At 30.2% G+C, this 14,448-nt stretch overlaps 1 protein-coding gene across 1 annotated transcript in view; it reads left to right on the top strand.

Annotated features, from left to right (window-relative positions):
• The first annotated feature begins 4,148 nt into the window (after window positions 1-4,148).
• LOC112506145 (protein trichome birefringence-like 34) overlaps window positions 4,149-14,448 on the top strand; it is a 30,973-nt gene continuing 20,673 nt past the window's right edge. Inside the window, exons 1-5 of the mRNA XM_025110171.1 lie at window positions 4,149-4,513; window positions 4,776-4,953; window positions 13,859-14,055; window positions 14,134-14,289; window positions 14,408-14,442. Of these exons, the coding sequence (XP_024965939.1) occupies window positions 4,149-4,513; window positions 4,776-4,953; window positions 13,859-14,055; window positions 14,134-14,289; window positions 14,408-14,442 (931 nt within the window). The remainder of the gene's footprint in view (window positions 4,514-4,775; window positions 4,954-13,858; window positions 14,056-14,133; window positions 14,290-14,407; window positions 14,443-14,448) is intronic.

The following is a 14,448-nucleotide window of genomic DNA, read 5'->3' as shown; positions in this document are numbered from 1 at the left end:
TTCCGGCGGATTTCCGGCGGAAGTCAACAAAAGTTGACTTTTTAAAATACCGCCGGAAATCCGCTGGATCCGCCGGAAATGCCCAGTTTTCTAGTAGTGTATCACATTTAGTTAATTTTCTCAATTGTTTACAGTTATTGAACATATATATGAATGAGTTATATAGAGATATGAATAGATCAAAAATATGTGTATATCAAAAGCATACATGATAGTGTAATTGTCTTATGTAGATATTAGTAGAAATTCAACAATCATATTAAATCCAAGAAATAAAAGGATATCGGGTTCATCGGGTTGGGTTGGGTTCAAATAATATTAACCCAATATCAACCCAATACCTATGGTTTGACAATTTTATAACTCGATTAGACTTCGGGTTGCTTCGGATTGGGTTATTTCGCGTTGGGTTGGGTTGATCGGGTTGGTCGGGTTTTTGAGCACCCCTACATATATGTATATGTGTGTGTATATATATATATATATGTATATGTATGTATATATATATATGTGTGTGTGTGTGTGTGTGTATTTGTAAGGGGTTATTTAAGAGAGAACTGGTTAGTTTATGATAACTGTGAAATCCAATCTCAACCGCAAATCAATGGTTAAATTAAGAAACTAACATTTTGGTAATTTGACTAAAATTTTTAATTAAAGAGCATTTTAGGCATTTTAAAAAATTTATCTCTCATCTCTCCTCTCTCCAGCGAACCTTATTCATGTGAACTTTATTATGTTAAACACATGATGCATACTGTGATACCCTTCATAAAATAACGAAAAAACACAGTATGATACACTTAGTAAAGCAACATTACATGCTACATTGTGATACACTTCATATAATAACAAAAAGACATTGTGATATACATTATCATACCACTATGATACTAGATCTAGTTGATGAATACAACTGTGATACCACTATATTACACCAACGTTACATCTCCGACGATATATAGGTTGCATCCAAGAAAACCTTACATCTTCGGCGTTATATCTCCAATGATATATGGGTTACATTTCCTCCAAGATATGGTTACACTAAAATGAGATCTGTGCAAAAACTAGAAACTGAAACCAATCTGGGTATGCAGAAACCAGATCTATGTTGATATTAACCGAAACCGATCTAGGTTGTTTTTCTCGATTGGAAGAAGCCATTGAACTGGTTGAGATGCGACGAAGTTAATGGTAGAAACCAGATATGTGCAGCTCTCCATTCAGCGTCGCTATGGTTGAGATTGGTAGAGAAAGGTTGCGATCGACGGCGAGAATGGTTGAGATCGGCGGAGAAAATGGTTGGGATCGAGCGACGGGAATGGTTGAGATCAAGCAGCGAGAATGGTTGATATAGACGGAGCATGTGGAGCTTTTGGAAGTGGGTACTAAGGGAGGATGAAAAAACGACCGATCAAATTTATTTGGAATTTCAAATTCCAAAAGATTTAACATCTAGGGTTTTATAAGTTGTAAAATTTACTACTTTACCCTTTGTTTTATTTTAGTAAATAACATTAATTATCTAAAATGATTGACTCATATTGGACATCACTGTTACCACAAGCTATCTAGTTCTCATTTGATTAGGCCATGTATATGTGTGTGTGTATATACATACATATATATATATATATGTATATAGGGAGAGGTTTATTTGAGAAGTAAATGAATCATCTTAGCCCTTCATACGGTCAAGATTGGTCAAGAATTGCAGCTTTGACTGGTCAATATTTACGGATTTGACTGGTCAATTGAAAAATAGAGGGATAGTTTCGTAACTTTTACAAATAGGCGACAAACAATTGCATACGTGAACCCATAGTTCATATGTGAATCTGTTAATTAGTTCATATATGAATCAGTTAATTAGTTCATATGTGAATAAGTTAATAGTTCATATGTGAATCACACGGGGTCATATGTAAATCACACGAGCTTATATGTGAATCATTTAAGTACTTCATATGTGAATTACACAGGTTTCACATATGAACATATAGTTCATATGTGAATCACATGGGTTCACATATGCACTTGTTTTGCTGCCTATTTGTATATGCTACGAAACAACCCCTCTATCTTTCACGTACCATGCGAGTATTATCCGGTTTCTCAGAGTCAAAGCTACAAATCTTCACCAAATAGGGTTAGGATCACTTCTCCACTTCTAAAATACATACCACTTTTTAAATGAACCTATGGCTATAAATATCTAGGCGAAAGATCGTGTAAGAATGAGAGTTAAAATAAGAAGCTTAAGAAGGGATTTGGACCTTGATCACCTTTAATCTCGAACCCACCTATTAATCGTGTTTGATACAAGAATAGATCTGGTGAATCTCGGTATATCGCATCTATGTGCATCTCATCCTAATGTGTATCTAAGAGTGGAGATCCCTTCTTACGCTTCTTACCTTAGCTATCCTTCTCACTGGAATCCAACCCCCCCCTCTCTCCATATATATATATATATATATATATATATAATATAGACACATTCTTTTGTTAATTAACTATCTAATTAGTACAAACTTTGCTACAAGGAGTATTTTCGTCTTTCTCATGAATTTATACCACATTCCTCAATTATCTCATGTGTTTTGTTCAAATATCGTTAATTATCTAATTTACTTTCTGGTTTCAGTTGTAAACTTTGGTAAAAAAAATTAGAACAACATATTCAGATACAAAACAACATTATGGGCTTTAAACAAAAATCATTGTAATTCACCTATAAACTTTCTAGACCCGTGAACTTCGATAAAAAAATTGTAACCATTAAGTTAAAGATCATAGATGAAACAACGTTATGAACTTTGAACAAATACCATATATATAAAATATTATTATCTTCTAAAAATAAATCAAACACCATATTAAACAAAGTTCGATGCAACACTTCAAGAGGGAGGGAGAAGAGAGTAGTTGGTGATTATCTTTAAAAAATAAAACATGATTATCTTCTAAAAAGAAAAACAATTTATTCTAAAATTTCCTCCATTTAATTCAATTTATTTATTTCCCCCCGCCCCCTTTTTTTTTTATCATTTTATAACCTCTCATTTGACCATAATCGTTTATTAAAGAAATGAACAACTTAAATGAGTTTGTAGAGTTAACACTATTTACTTGGTTAACAAATTATGTTTGTCTCTTTCTCTCTCTCTCTCTCTCTCTCTCTATATATATATATATATATACATACATACATATATCTATATCTACATATGGGTGAAGGATCGTGTGAGAAAAATAGTTAAGATAAGAAACGTATGAAGAGACTTGAACTCTTGATCGCTTTTAATCTCATGCCACCCATAAATTGCACTTTAAAAGAGAATTGATCTGCATCTTGGTGTACCTCATTACTGTTGACATTCAATTATGATTGATTCAAATGTGGATATCTCTTCTTATGTTTTTTACCATAACTTTCATTCTCACAGGAATCCAACCCTTTATATATGTGTATGTGTAGAGAGAGAGAAGAAAAAAAAATTGAAATGCAACCCGTGTAATTCGTACATAATGTCTCCGCTTTGATTGCATTTTCTACCTTTTATTGGCCACGTAGCAACACATTTGCAGAAGCCAGAGCTCCCATTTTTGGTCTGATGCTTTGTTACAGGTTAGGCTACTCCAAAGCAGCAGTGGACAGTTAAATAAAATCATTTAATCTCAATCGTCCATCTATTCTAATGATTATGTCGTTTTATAAATACCTCGATTGTTTTCAAAAATAAAATATCGATCATAATTAATTAATAAACTTTAATCATGTTTCATAAATACACACACGATAATATATGAAGGGTCATAATTTCCATTGATTGGTGTATGATTTATTTCAATATTATACATGGTTTATATTTGAAAAATCCAATATCGTAATTTCACATTGTTTATCACCAAATTGCAGATGAAAAATGGGAACAATTGACTTAAGAGTGTCATGTAATATAATTATTGAAAATTGGAGGCACGCAGTACCATGCTGTACACCTCCGTAACGCATACGTTTGCATGGTTGAGAGGTTAAATGGGAAGATATGGGGTATTTCATCAATCTTAATGCATTCTTAGATCATCTTAATTATAATTAATCAGATTCAGATAGGTAGCGAGACTACGTACTGTGAGAGATGGAGAAGAAGAAACAGTTGATAGGAATATGGGATGTGAAGCATATGTTTGAAAGCAGTGTCATCATGTTCTTCATAATTGCCACAATAATAGCCTTTTGTTATACCATGTATGAAGAAGACAAGAGTAGTCCTCCCCCACCCCCACTAGTTGTTAACACTACCGCTGCTTATGTTAATTATGATTCATTGGATGGGTGTGATTTGTTCTCTGGCAAATGGGTCCATGACAACCACTCTTATCCTCTCTACAAAGAACTCGAATGTCCCTATATTACTGGTGAGTTTGCTTGTCAACAACATGGAAGAATGGATTCAAACTATCAACAATGGAGATGGCAACCCCATGCATGTAACCTTTCAAGGTCAACCCCCCCCCTCTCTCTCTCTCTCTATCTCTCTCTTTCTATATATATATATATATATATATATATATATAGCTTGTAGAGGGAGGAAGAATCATGCGAGAAGTTAAACATTTTATGAGAAGTCGAGAAGTTTTAATATCATATATGATTACACTTCTTTGAATGTGTGTTTAATAATCATATATGATTAAGCGTCTATGTGTTGTCAATGCAATTTGTACTTAATTTGAACTATACTGTTGATTGTATGTGTACGTAGGTTTGACGGAAAAGAAGTTTTGGAGAAGTTGAAGGGTAAAAGGGTAATTTTCGTAGGGGATTCGGTGAATAGGAACCAATGGTTGTCAATGGTTTGTATGCTTCAATCAGTCATCCCTCTTGGAAAGAAGAGAATGCAGAAAGTCCGTAATGTCTCCTTGCTCACCTTCAAGGCACTTGTGAGTGATTCATCCCTTCTCACATAATAATATTATTTGTTATTTGTTAATAAATTAAATTTATTTTTAATTTCAAAACTAAATAACAGCTGAAAAGCAAATATCAAACTACGAATTTAAAATTAAGCCATCTTAACCACTATTTTCTGTTGATTTTGATCGTAAAAACCATGTTGCTATTTTGACAAGACAATAGTGTAACATTTGTGTACATGTTGCCCATCTTTTCATTTTATACTAGAAAAACGAGTTTCATGCTTTCGGTATATAAGGTAATTTAGCAACGACATGTTTCAGCAAGAAGCTATAGGACGGTATATCATCTCTATAAACCGTTTGTGACGATAATTTGACTTTTATCGACGGTAAAAGTCGTTGCTAAAACACTATTTCTTGTGTTTTTAAATATTAAATATGTATTTAACGAAATGTGGTAAACTATAATTATTATTTGCAATAAAAATTTAAAATAAAGTAAGATAATCTATACTATATTATAAGACATTTGACAAAAAGTTTTAGAAATTATCTTTTATACAGGAAATACTGTTTATTGATACATATTACTTAAAATTCAAGATTACAAGTAAATAATGCGTAAGTACAACTTATTAAAACCCCACGTTTGAATTTGTGTAACTAACTTCAAATAAACATAATCAAATACTGGATAAACATTTTATTTTAAATAAAAAATCTAAAATATAATTAAGATAATCAATGTATTATAACATAATACTTAATTATTATTTTTATAAAAATTATATTATTCAATCAAAAATAAATTACTTCGTTATTAAATCTAAATTAAATTATAATAAAAACATTGAATTAAAGAAATTACACAACAAAACAAGAACTTTTAAACAGTTAATTTGAAACTAATGTCCTTATATTTTTATAGAAAATTTAAGATATCTTTAAATTTATATTTTATTTAAAAATAAAAATATTATTATTTTTCTCAAAACCACATAAAACTGTATTATAACATCGACAGAGAACAAAATAAAATAAAAGGTTAAAATCGAGATATATCTCACAGCATTACACAAATACCTTTCTAGTTAATTAAAAAAGTGTTTCTTTTAGTGATACAAAAAAACCTTGTTTTACCATATAATAAAATAAGTATTTGTACATAATCATTCAAAACTCTTCGCTATCGACATTCCTAGGGTACATTCATCACAAAATAAAGTAACTTATACATTAATTCGTCATGTATCATGTTACGTTACAATGATAAAGAAATATCATAAAGGTTTTCTAGACAAGTAAAGAAATGAGGATCGGTAAGAATGTGGAAGAAAAAGATTATTCATTGAGATTCAATAAGAACAAACAATGAATGAGACCTATATTCTCCACACTCAAGGAATGGCTGCTTGAGCACTTACATAGAATCTTTTGGTCTATAGTGCAATCCCAATAAAAGATGAATAAGTCAAACAATTGATGAAAATAATTGAATTTCCTTTTTCTTTTTTTCTTACTCTACTAAAATAAGATGTTAGCATTAAAACTTTATGGAACATGACCTATATAAGATGCATTATTGTATATATTTAGTACTAAAAATTTATTGATTAATCACAAAACCATGAAATACGTCATGACTCATAAGCACAATAGATAGATCGTCAAACAATGGTACAATATCATATATAGAAGCAAGAATAGATAGCAATAGCCAACAAAACAATTATGCAAACAACATAAGCAAATAATAATAATCAGTAGAAGCAGAAATAGATAAAAATATTCAACAAAAACATATAACAATAGCAAACACATGAGCTTAAAAATTGTTATCCGTTGAATTGTTGAAACATGAAACAGTTAAACATATAGAGATATCAATAGCAAATAGCATTACACCTTAGGGTACCAGATAAAAGATATTAGAGAGACAATAAGTAATAACATATAACAAATAATCAATTAAATATTTTTTTGATTTTCTTCTCCAATATAATTAGTTAATATATTTTTGGACCCTTATTATATATTAAATTCTTTTTGTCTCTTATTATGTGCTACAATTTTTTGGGTCTCTTTATATGTATTATATTTAGACTAATACTATATACTAAGGAAAAATTTTGGACCACTAATATTTTTAGGCCATGGGCATGCGCCCATGCTTCCCCCACGGACGACCCTGTTAAAACGGCTTAAAAATGGCAAAGGCTCTAAGCATGCCTCATGCCCTTGTCTGATAGTAAATTTCTTGTCTTAAAAATGCATATTATAGCCAGCTTACAACTCTTAAGGAGTTCATGATTTTCATGAATAAAATCATATCATAAAAAGTATATTAAACATGTAACTCTGTATAAAATATTATGCAATTTTTGAAAACATTTAATGCTAAAAGAAGAGATCCCAGAAATTGCTTCCACGGGTGCGGGTCATTTTGTCACTGACATTTCCTGGGTTGACCAGTCTACGCCTGCCGTTCTCCCATTACTAGGTCGTATCAGTGTTGTGTGACTTAGTGGTCAAATGTTCATCCCTTTATAAATGAAACATGTTTTATATAAAACAAGGTTCTAAATGGTGTGTGGTATGGCGTGGTGTGGCGGAGAGGTCAAGCCTTAAGTCTTATGAGTCACGGCGAGGCCATGACGTTTTCCAAGACGTGGCTTAAAATAACAAATCTATATATAATATATATGTATATAGGACGATAATAAAATGAGAACCACAAAAATATTATAAACCTGTGTGAACCGATATAAAAATACCTTTCTACATTATTATTTTTTCGATCAAAAGCTATGATTTAGCATATTGTTTCATATATGTTTGTGTTCATCTTATGAAAAAAATTGCATGTGAAACTTTTTTATTTTCCTAGTGATATAAAGAATACACATAAAAATATTTATATGGTGAAACAAATACATGTGAAACTATCATATTATAAAACAAATATATATGAAGCAATATCTGAAATCCTAACATTTGATGGAAAAAAATCATGTAAAAGATTATTTTTAGATCAGTTCTCACGGGTTTGAAACTTTTTCCTGGTTATCATTTGATTTAACCCTATATGTATTGATGAGATTTATAGGAAACTTTAAAACAATATTATCAAAGATACAATGGAAGCATAAAATAAACCTACAATGATTTTCACAAAAACTCCCAACAAGGATCTCATGCACTAAAGAACTTAGAAAAAACGAAAAACACAACCATAGTGGGTTTTAGAACTACAACCTTTGAAGCTTGAACGTTGATGTCGGGTAGAGAAGAAAAACGATCTTCCTCCAAAGTTGATCCACGCCAAGTGACCTCTTGTTTGAATGCTAGTTCCTTGCAACCCAAACTAGTGTGTTTTTATATCTACCTTAGAAATAAAAACCAAGTATGTATCCCCTCATTTTTTTCTCTCAATAACTCTTTCTCAAAAGTCTCTTAACATTTTGAATCTTAGAGAGAAAAACTTAGAAAGAGTTAGAATAGTATGAAAATATGTATTACCTTTTTTTATTGAACCACCACACAATGCATATATATGATACATCCAAAAGGAAGAAAAGAAGAAAGGATGGGAGACCATGTCTCTTAACATACTTTTTACATCCCATACATTGTTCCCTTTTTGTTTAATACTTTAATTGTCGCTTGTATTGTACTTGGAAGCAACCAATACACTTAGAAATCAACTAATAAACAACCTAAAACCAACCATAGTTTTATTATTTACTTATTTCATAAAAAATTTATATCAAAATTTATATAATTAATGTCACACATAACAAATTAATTATATATTTAAAACAATGGAAATAAAGATTTGAGTTTTGGGGTTTTGGTTTTGAAGTTTCGATTTAAGTTTTTAATTTAGGATTTTGTCATGTTCATTCTTGAGAGTTGAGAAATTTGATTTTCTTGAGATATAGAATGTGCGTGGATTTGTAGATCATGGTGGAGGGTGATGGAAGTTACGTGGTAGTGGATGATTGATGTATATATGTATATATAACATTATTAACATAAATATATTATCTAAAAAGGCATTAAGTTGTCATTTATTACTAGTTTTGAGTTTAATAATTTAGGAATTGGACAACTAAGCTTTAACTATAAAAACAGACTCAAGACCTAGTAGTGATGAATATTGAATGCACATCGTAGAAAAAAGTTGGAAAAGTTTTTGTTTGGAAGAGTTTTTTCCCAGATGTAAAGAGCGTTTTTTTAGTTGTAAGTAACATGTTTTGGAAAAAAAACTTGGCTTTCTATATAAAGTTCCCTTTACTTGGTAAGTCACTTTCTATATCATTAAACCACTACAGAATAGTCATGCATAGTTTAGCGAATTAATTGTTAGTTCCATTAAACTTATTAAGCTGCTAACAAATTAAAATAACTAAAATACTCTTCATTTAATTAGACATTAGGAATAAAATTAATGGTCTTTGGACACAAAATCTATTGGAAATGAACAAACATCAGATCAAAAACCTATTAAATGAAGTTAAGAAACATAAACCGTTAAAATACACATGACATGGACGAAATCCATATTTATATCAGTAAACATTTAAAGTATGCATTTTAAAAAAATATATACTATAACAAAATTGGATATATAAAACATTTAAACTGTCTAAGCATCCTAATAAAATATTTTGTAGAACTTAGATTTATAGAACCAAATTACTTATAAAATATCGTATCTAAAAGTGTTACAATAAGTTTTTAGAATGTTTTTAAAATAAAGTATCATATTAGCTATTTTATAGGAAGTTTTTGAGAAACGTCATATAAACTCACTTTTTATAGGACACTAGTGTTTATAATATACTTTTTTAGATATTGTCGTGTAAAATAGTTAATACGACATTTTATGTTAAAAGTGTTACCAAACTTGTTAAAAGATTTAAAAACGTTCTACAAATATACTATAACACTTTTAGATAAGACACTTTTTGTTTTGATTATATAAACTGAAGTCATATAAAGTATTTTCTAGAACAATTCTACATTTTATATGTTCTATAAAATCAATTTTATTGTAGTGATAAATGTATACAAGCTATATAAAAACATATACTTCACATTTTTTGTTAAATTATTTATTGATAAAAGTTTATGCAATAACAACTTATATACATAATCTCATAATCTAGATATAATCTAAATTTTAGGTTCATTAAAATTTGTGTTTATAATAATGTAATTTGTTTATGTTGGTTTCAGTATCTTCTTTTGAGGAACCATGAAATTGGGATAACCTTAAGAACTGATACGTTAATTTACATGATTTTTTTTCTATCTATGTAAAAAGGCAACTATTCCACAATAAAATTTATTAATCAACCCTCTTAACTAAAAAAATGAAAATAGAAAAATTATGATTGATTGAATGAGTTTTGTACAGTTTTATACAAATGACTTGATTTGCATTTTGATCTCTCCCCTATGTATATCTTCATATATACATACATATATGAAGTTTCAGTTACAAACCATTGACTTCATGTAAATCATACGAACCAATTAACCGTCCATCTATCCTAATAAATATCTAGTTCCATATATATTTCAATTGTTTTCTAATCTAAAACAATTATCATAACAAATAAATTTTATCATCTTCCATAATTATCTCAATTGTTTTCTTATGTAAGTGATAATTATGGTTTGTATGATTTGTAAGAATTTCAAACTTTGTATCTAAACCTTTGAGATATATATATATATATATATATATATATATGCGAATAATCGTATGAGAAGAAAAGTTACGGTGAGAAACATAAGAAAAGATTTGAACCCTCGATCACTTTTAATTTCATGTCTATCCATGAATTGTCTTTATAAGGGAATTGATCTGTTGTATCTTGGTGCACCTCATTAGTGTTGACATACAATTAGAATTGATCCAGTGGTGAATATCTCTTCTTAAGCTTCTCACCATAATTTCTCTTCTCATCGGAACCCAACCCTATATATCTTGGTGGGTTCAAATAAAAACCACTCAATTTGTAAAAATCGTGAAAACCTCATTCAACCAATCATAATTTTTCATTTTGTTCATTTTTTTGTAATTATGAGAGGTTGATTAACCATTTTTATTATGNCATTTTTATTATGAAGGGTGTTAATCATGGATATTATCATCTTCATTATTTTAATTTTAGAGAAATACATGAAACAGTTTCATTAAAATTTCATTAAGTAATATATGAAACAATTTCATAACCACATATGAAACAACTTCATCAAAAAAAGTATTATATGAAATAATTTCACAAGATTAACAATTTCATGAAAAAATTTCATGAAAAAATTTCATAAGATTAACGACAGATGAGAGTAGTTTTTATGGTTTTTACAAATTGGAGTGATTTTCATTTGATCGCTCCCCTCTCTCTCTCTCTCTCTATATATATATACATATATATATATATATATATATATATGAAATAACTCAAACGAGAACACTATCATTTTATGAAAACATGTAACACCCCAAAGCCCAAAGCAACGAACTAGGCCAATAACTTCGAATCCAACTTAAAACCATGGTGGAAGTTATTGGTAGCCCACTACTTTAGACTTATAAGGAGCTAACAATTCTCACATTCTATCAATGTGGGACGAGTTGTTACAAAGTACTCCACTTAAACTCCTGACGTCCTCATCAGGCTTATCCATAATCTTCCTCTTGGTCATCGGCAATGTGAGATTTGCCTAAGATGTTACAAACACCCCCTCTTGAGGACTCATCATACCCGATGAGGTTTGCCCCACCATCCTGATGGTACAAGGATCGGCTCTAATACCATTTGTAACATCTCAAAGCCCAAAGCAACGAACTAGCCCAATAACTTCGAATCCAACTTAAAACCATGGTGGAAGTTATTGGTAGCCCACTACTTCAGACTTATAAGGAGCTAACAATTCTCACATTTATCAATGTGGGACGAGTTGTTACAAAACACAAGCGCAATCTTTTACTATAGTCATCACATGTGATATTAAATCGGTGACACAAATAACCTATGGTGTGACCTAGGTTGTGGGCCAAGTCGCCCACAAGTCACTATGCCCCATCACTGTATTTTTATATGTGATAAGAGTGTTTTTGATGTGATACAAAATCAAAGACGCAACCTAGATCATGGATTAAATCGTCTGCACACCACAAGGTCCCTCACATGTATTATCACATGTGATAAGAGTGTTCTTGTGTTTTCGTAAAATGAAAATATTTTGTTTGAACCTCCACCTATATATATTATAAATATATGTGGGGCAAATCAAATGAGAACTATAAAAAAGTTTAAACCCATGAAAATCGATTTAAATCTGTTTTTTCATCATTTTTATCAAATGTTAGGTCTTTAAGGTATTGTTTCTCACACACTTGTTTCACAATATGATAGTTTCACAAGTATTTGTTTCACAATTGTCAAAAAAATTTACATATATATTTCGTTTCACTATATGAACAAAAAAGTCCACATGTATTTTTTCACAATGTGAACACAAACATACGTAAAAGTATATTTTAAATCATAATATTTGATGAAACAATCACGTAAAAAGATATTTTATATCGGTTCTAAAGGGTTTGTAACCTTTTTGAGGTTTTCATTTGATTATCACCTATACTCATGTTCATGTGAGAACCAAATTAACCAATTAGGCACCACAAGGTAGTGCCTGATTGGTTTGAGCTTGACTCCAAATGTCAAAAGTACCAGGAGGTCCTAGGTTTAAATCCAAGGAGGAATAAAAATACCTTTGTGGCCACGGAGGTTCAAATGCGGTGACTCTAGGCTATCTGGAAAGCAGGTGGTCGCCCTGGGATTAGTCCGTTCGCATAGCGGGTTGGATATTCAGGTTAATAAAAAAAATATTAGAGAACTGTGAGAACATGTATATTCATTTATGCATATATATAATCCGAATATGTATTTGGTCAATGAATATATTCATCAATACATATCTAATATGTATGTAACTATATATACATTGATGCATATATTCACTGAAACTCGTTAGTGTAAATGTATCAATTGTTCTCAATTTTATGGTTCTCACATGAACCGACCTATATATGTATATGTGTGTGTATATATATATATGTATGTATGTATAGAGAGAGATATTCAAAAGAAAACATGGTCAAAGTAAGGAACACAAGATTCCCTATACCATGTGATTAAGGAAGCAGGAATGGTCAAACCTCTGAGGTCGTTAGGCCAAACGTGCACCCTCATAGGTTGACTGTTCATTAGTCACATGATTTTTATGATAAAATCACATGTAATGTAAATGTTTATTACTTTATAAATGTTCTTATTTGAACCCTTATATATATATATATACACACACATACGACTTTTGGAATAAGTTGCATTAAAATAAAATGTATTATGTTCTTATTTCTATTTTTGTGAACCTAACAAGATCTCCATTTTGATGTCTACCACAATATGCTTCTCAAACAAAAAAGTTCAATAATAAAAATTTAAAAATGAATTTTTTTTTACAAAACTTAAATAAGTTATTTTAAATGAACTTATATTATGTTCACTTAATTGCTTCAAAGACGTAGTACATTTATCAAGATGTAGCTTTTAAAAGTATGTTTTTTAAATATGAACCAAAACTAAATATGTTTTATTTTAATGTAGTTTATACTAACTTTTATTACATAAGATACATGTCGTTAATACCATAATGTTTTCCCCAGGTTATAAAGTGATTAAAAAAGTTATACACCCAAACATTTCCTTTGTTGTTGTGGAGTTCATTGTTTTGTACATTTTCAATGCTAATTTCCTTCACAAAAGGTTCATTATGCATATGGAGTTCATGCTTTCATTTCTTTTCTTATTTGACACGTTTTAATTATGTCATTATTTTTTTATAGGAGTACAATGTTTCAGTTGATTTTTATTGGGCTCCATTGTTGGTGGAATCTAATGCTGACCATCCATCAATGCATAAAACAAATGATCGTATAGTTCGAATTGAATCCATAGAGAAACATGCTAAACATTGGGTTAATGCAGATGTACTAGTCTTTAACTCGTACCTCTGGTGGAGAATGCCTGAATTGAAAATATTGTGAGTTCGTACTTCTAATGCTACATTAGATTTGCTGGTTTTAGTTGATGGATTATGAAATGTCTTTCTTTTTGTTAGGAATGGATCATTTGAAGAACCCAAACAATACAACATAGTTGATAACCACCAAGGTTACAATATGGTTCTAGAAATATGGTCAAATTGGTTGTATACTCATATCAATCATACCAGGACCCAATCATATTTCATGAGTATGACTGCAACTCATCACAGGTAATATATCTAAACTTAGTATTTATTTTATTTTTTAAAAAACTATATATATGTGTGTGTATATATATATATATATATATATATATCATTTTGATAATTACTGTAAACTTATGTTCAGGGGCAAAGAATGGGGTATGAAAGGAGGGCAGAATTGCTTTA

This window comes from Cynara cardunculus, assembly GCF_001531365.2.
Source record: "Cynara cardunculus var. scolymus isolate 2C chromosome LG 2, CcrdV1, whole genome shotgun sequence".
Lineage (NCBI taxonomy): Eukaryota > Viridiplantae > Streptophyta > Magnoliopsida > Asterales > Asteraceae > Cynara > Cynara cardunculus.
Note: the sequence above shows the minus strand (reverse complement) of the source record. Positions and strands in the feature narration are given on the sequence as shown.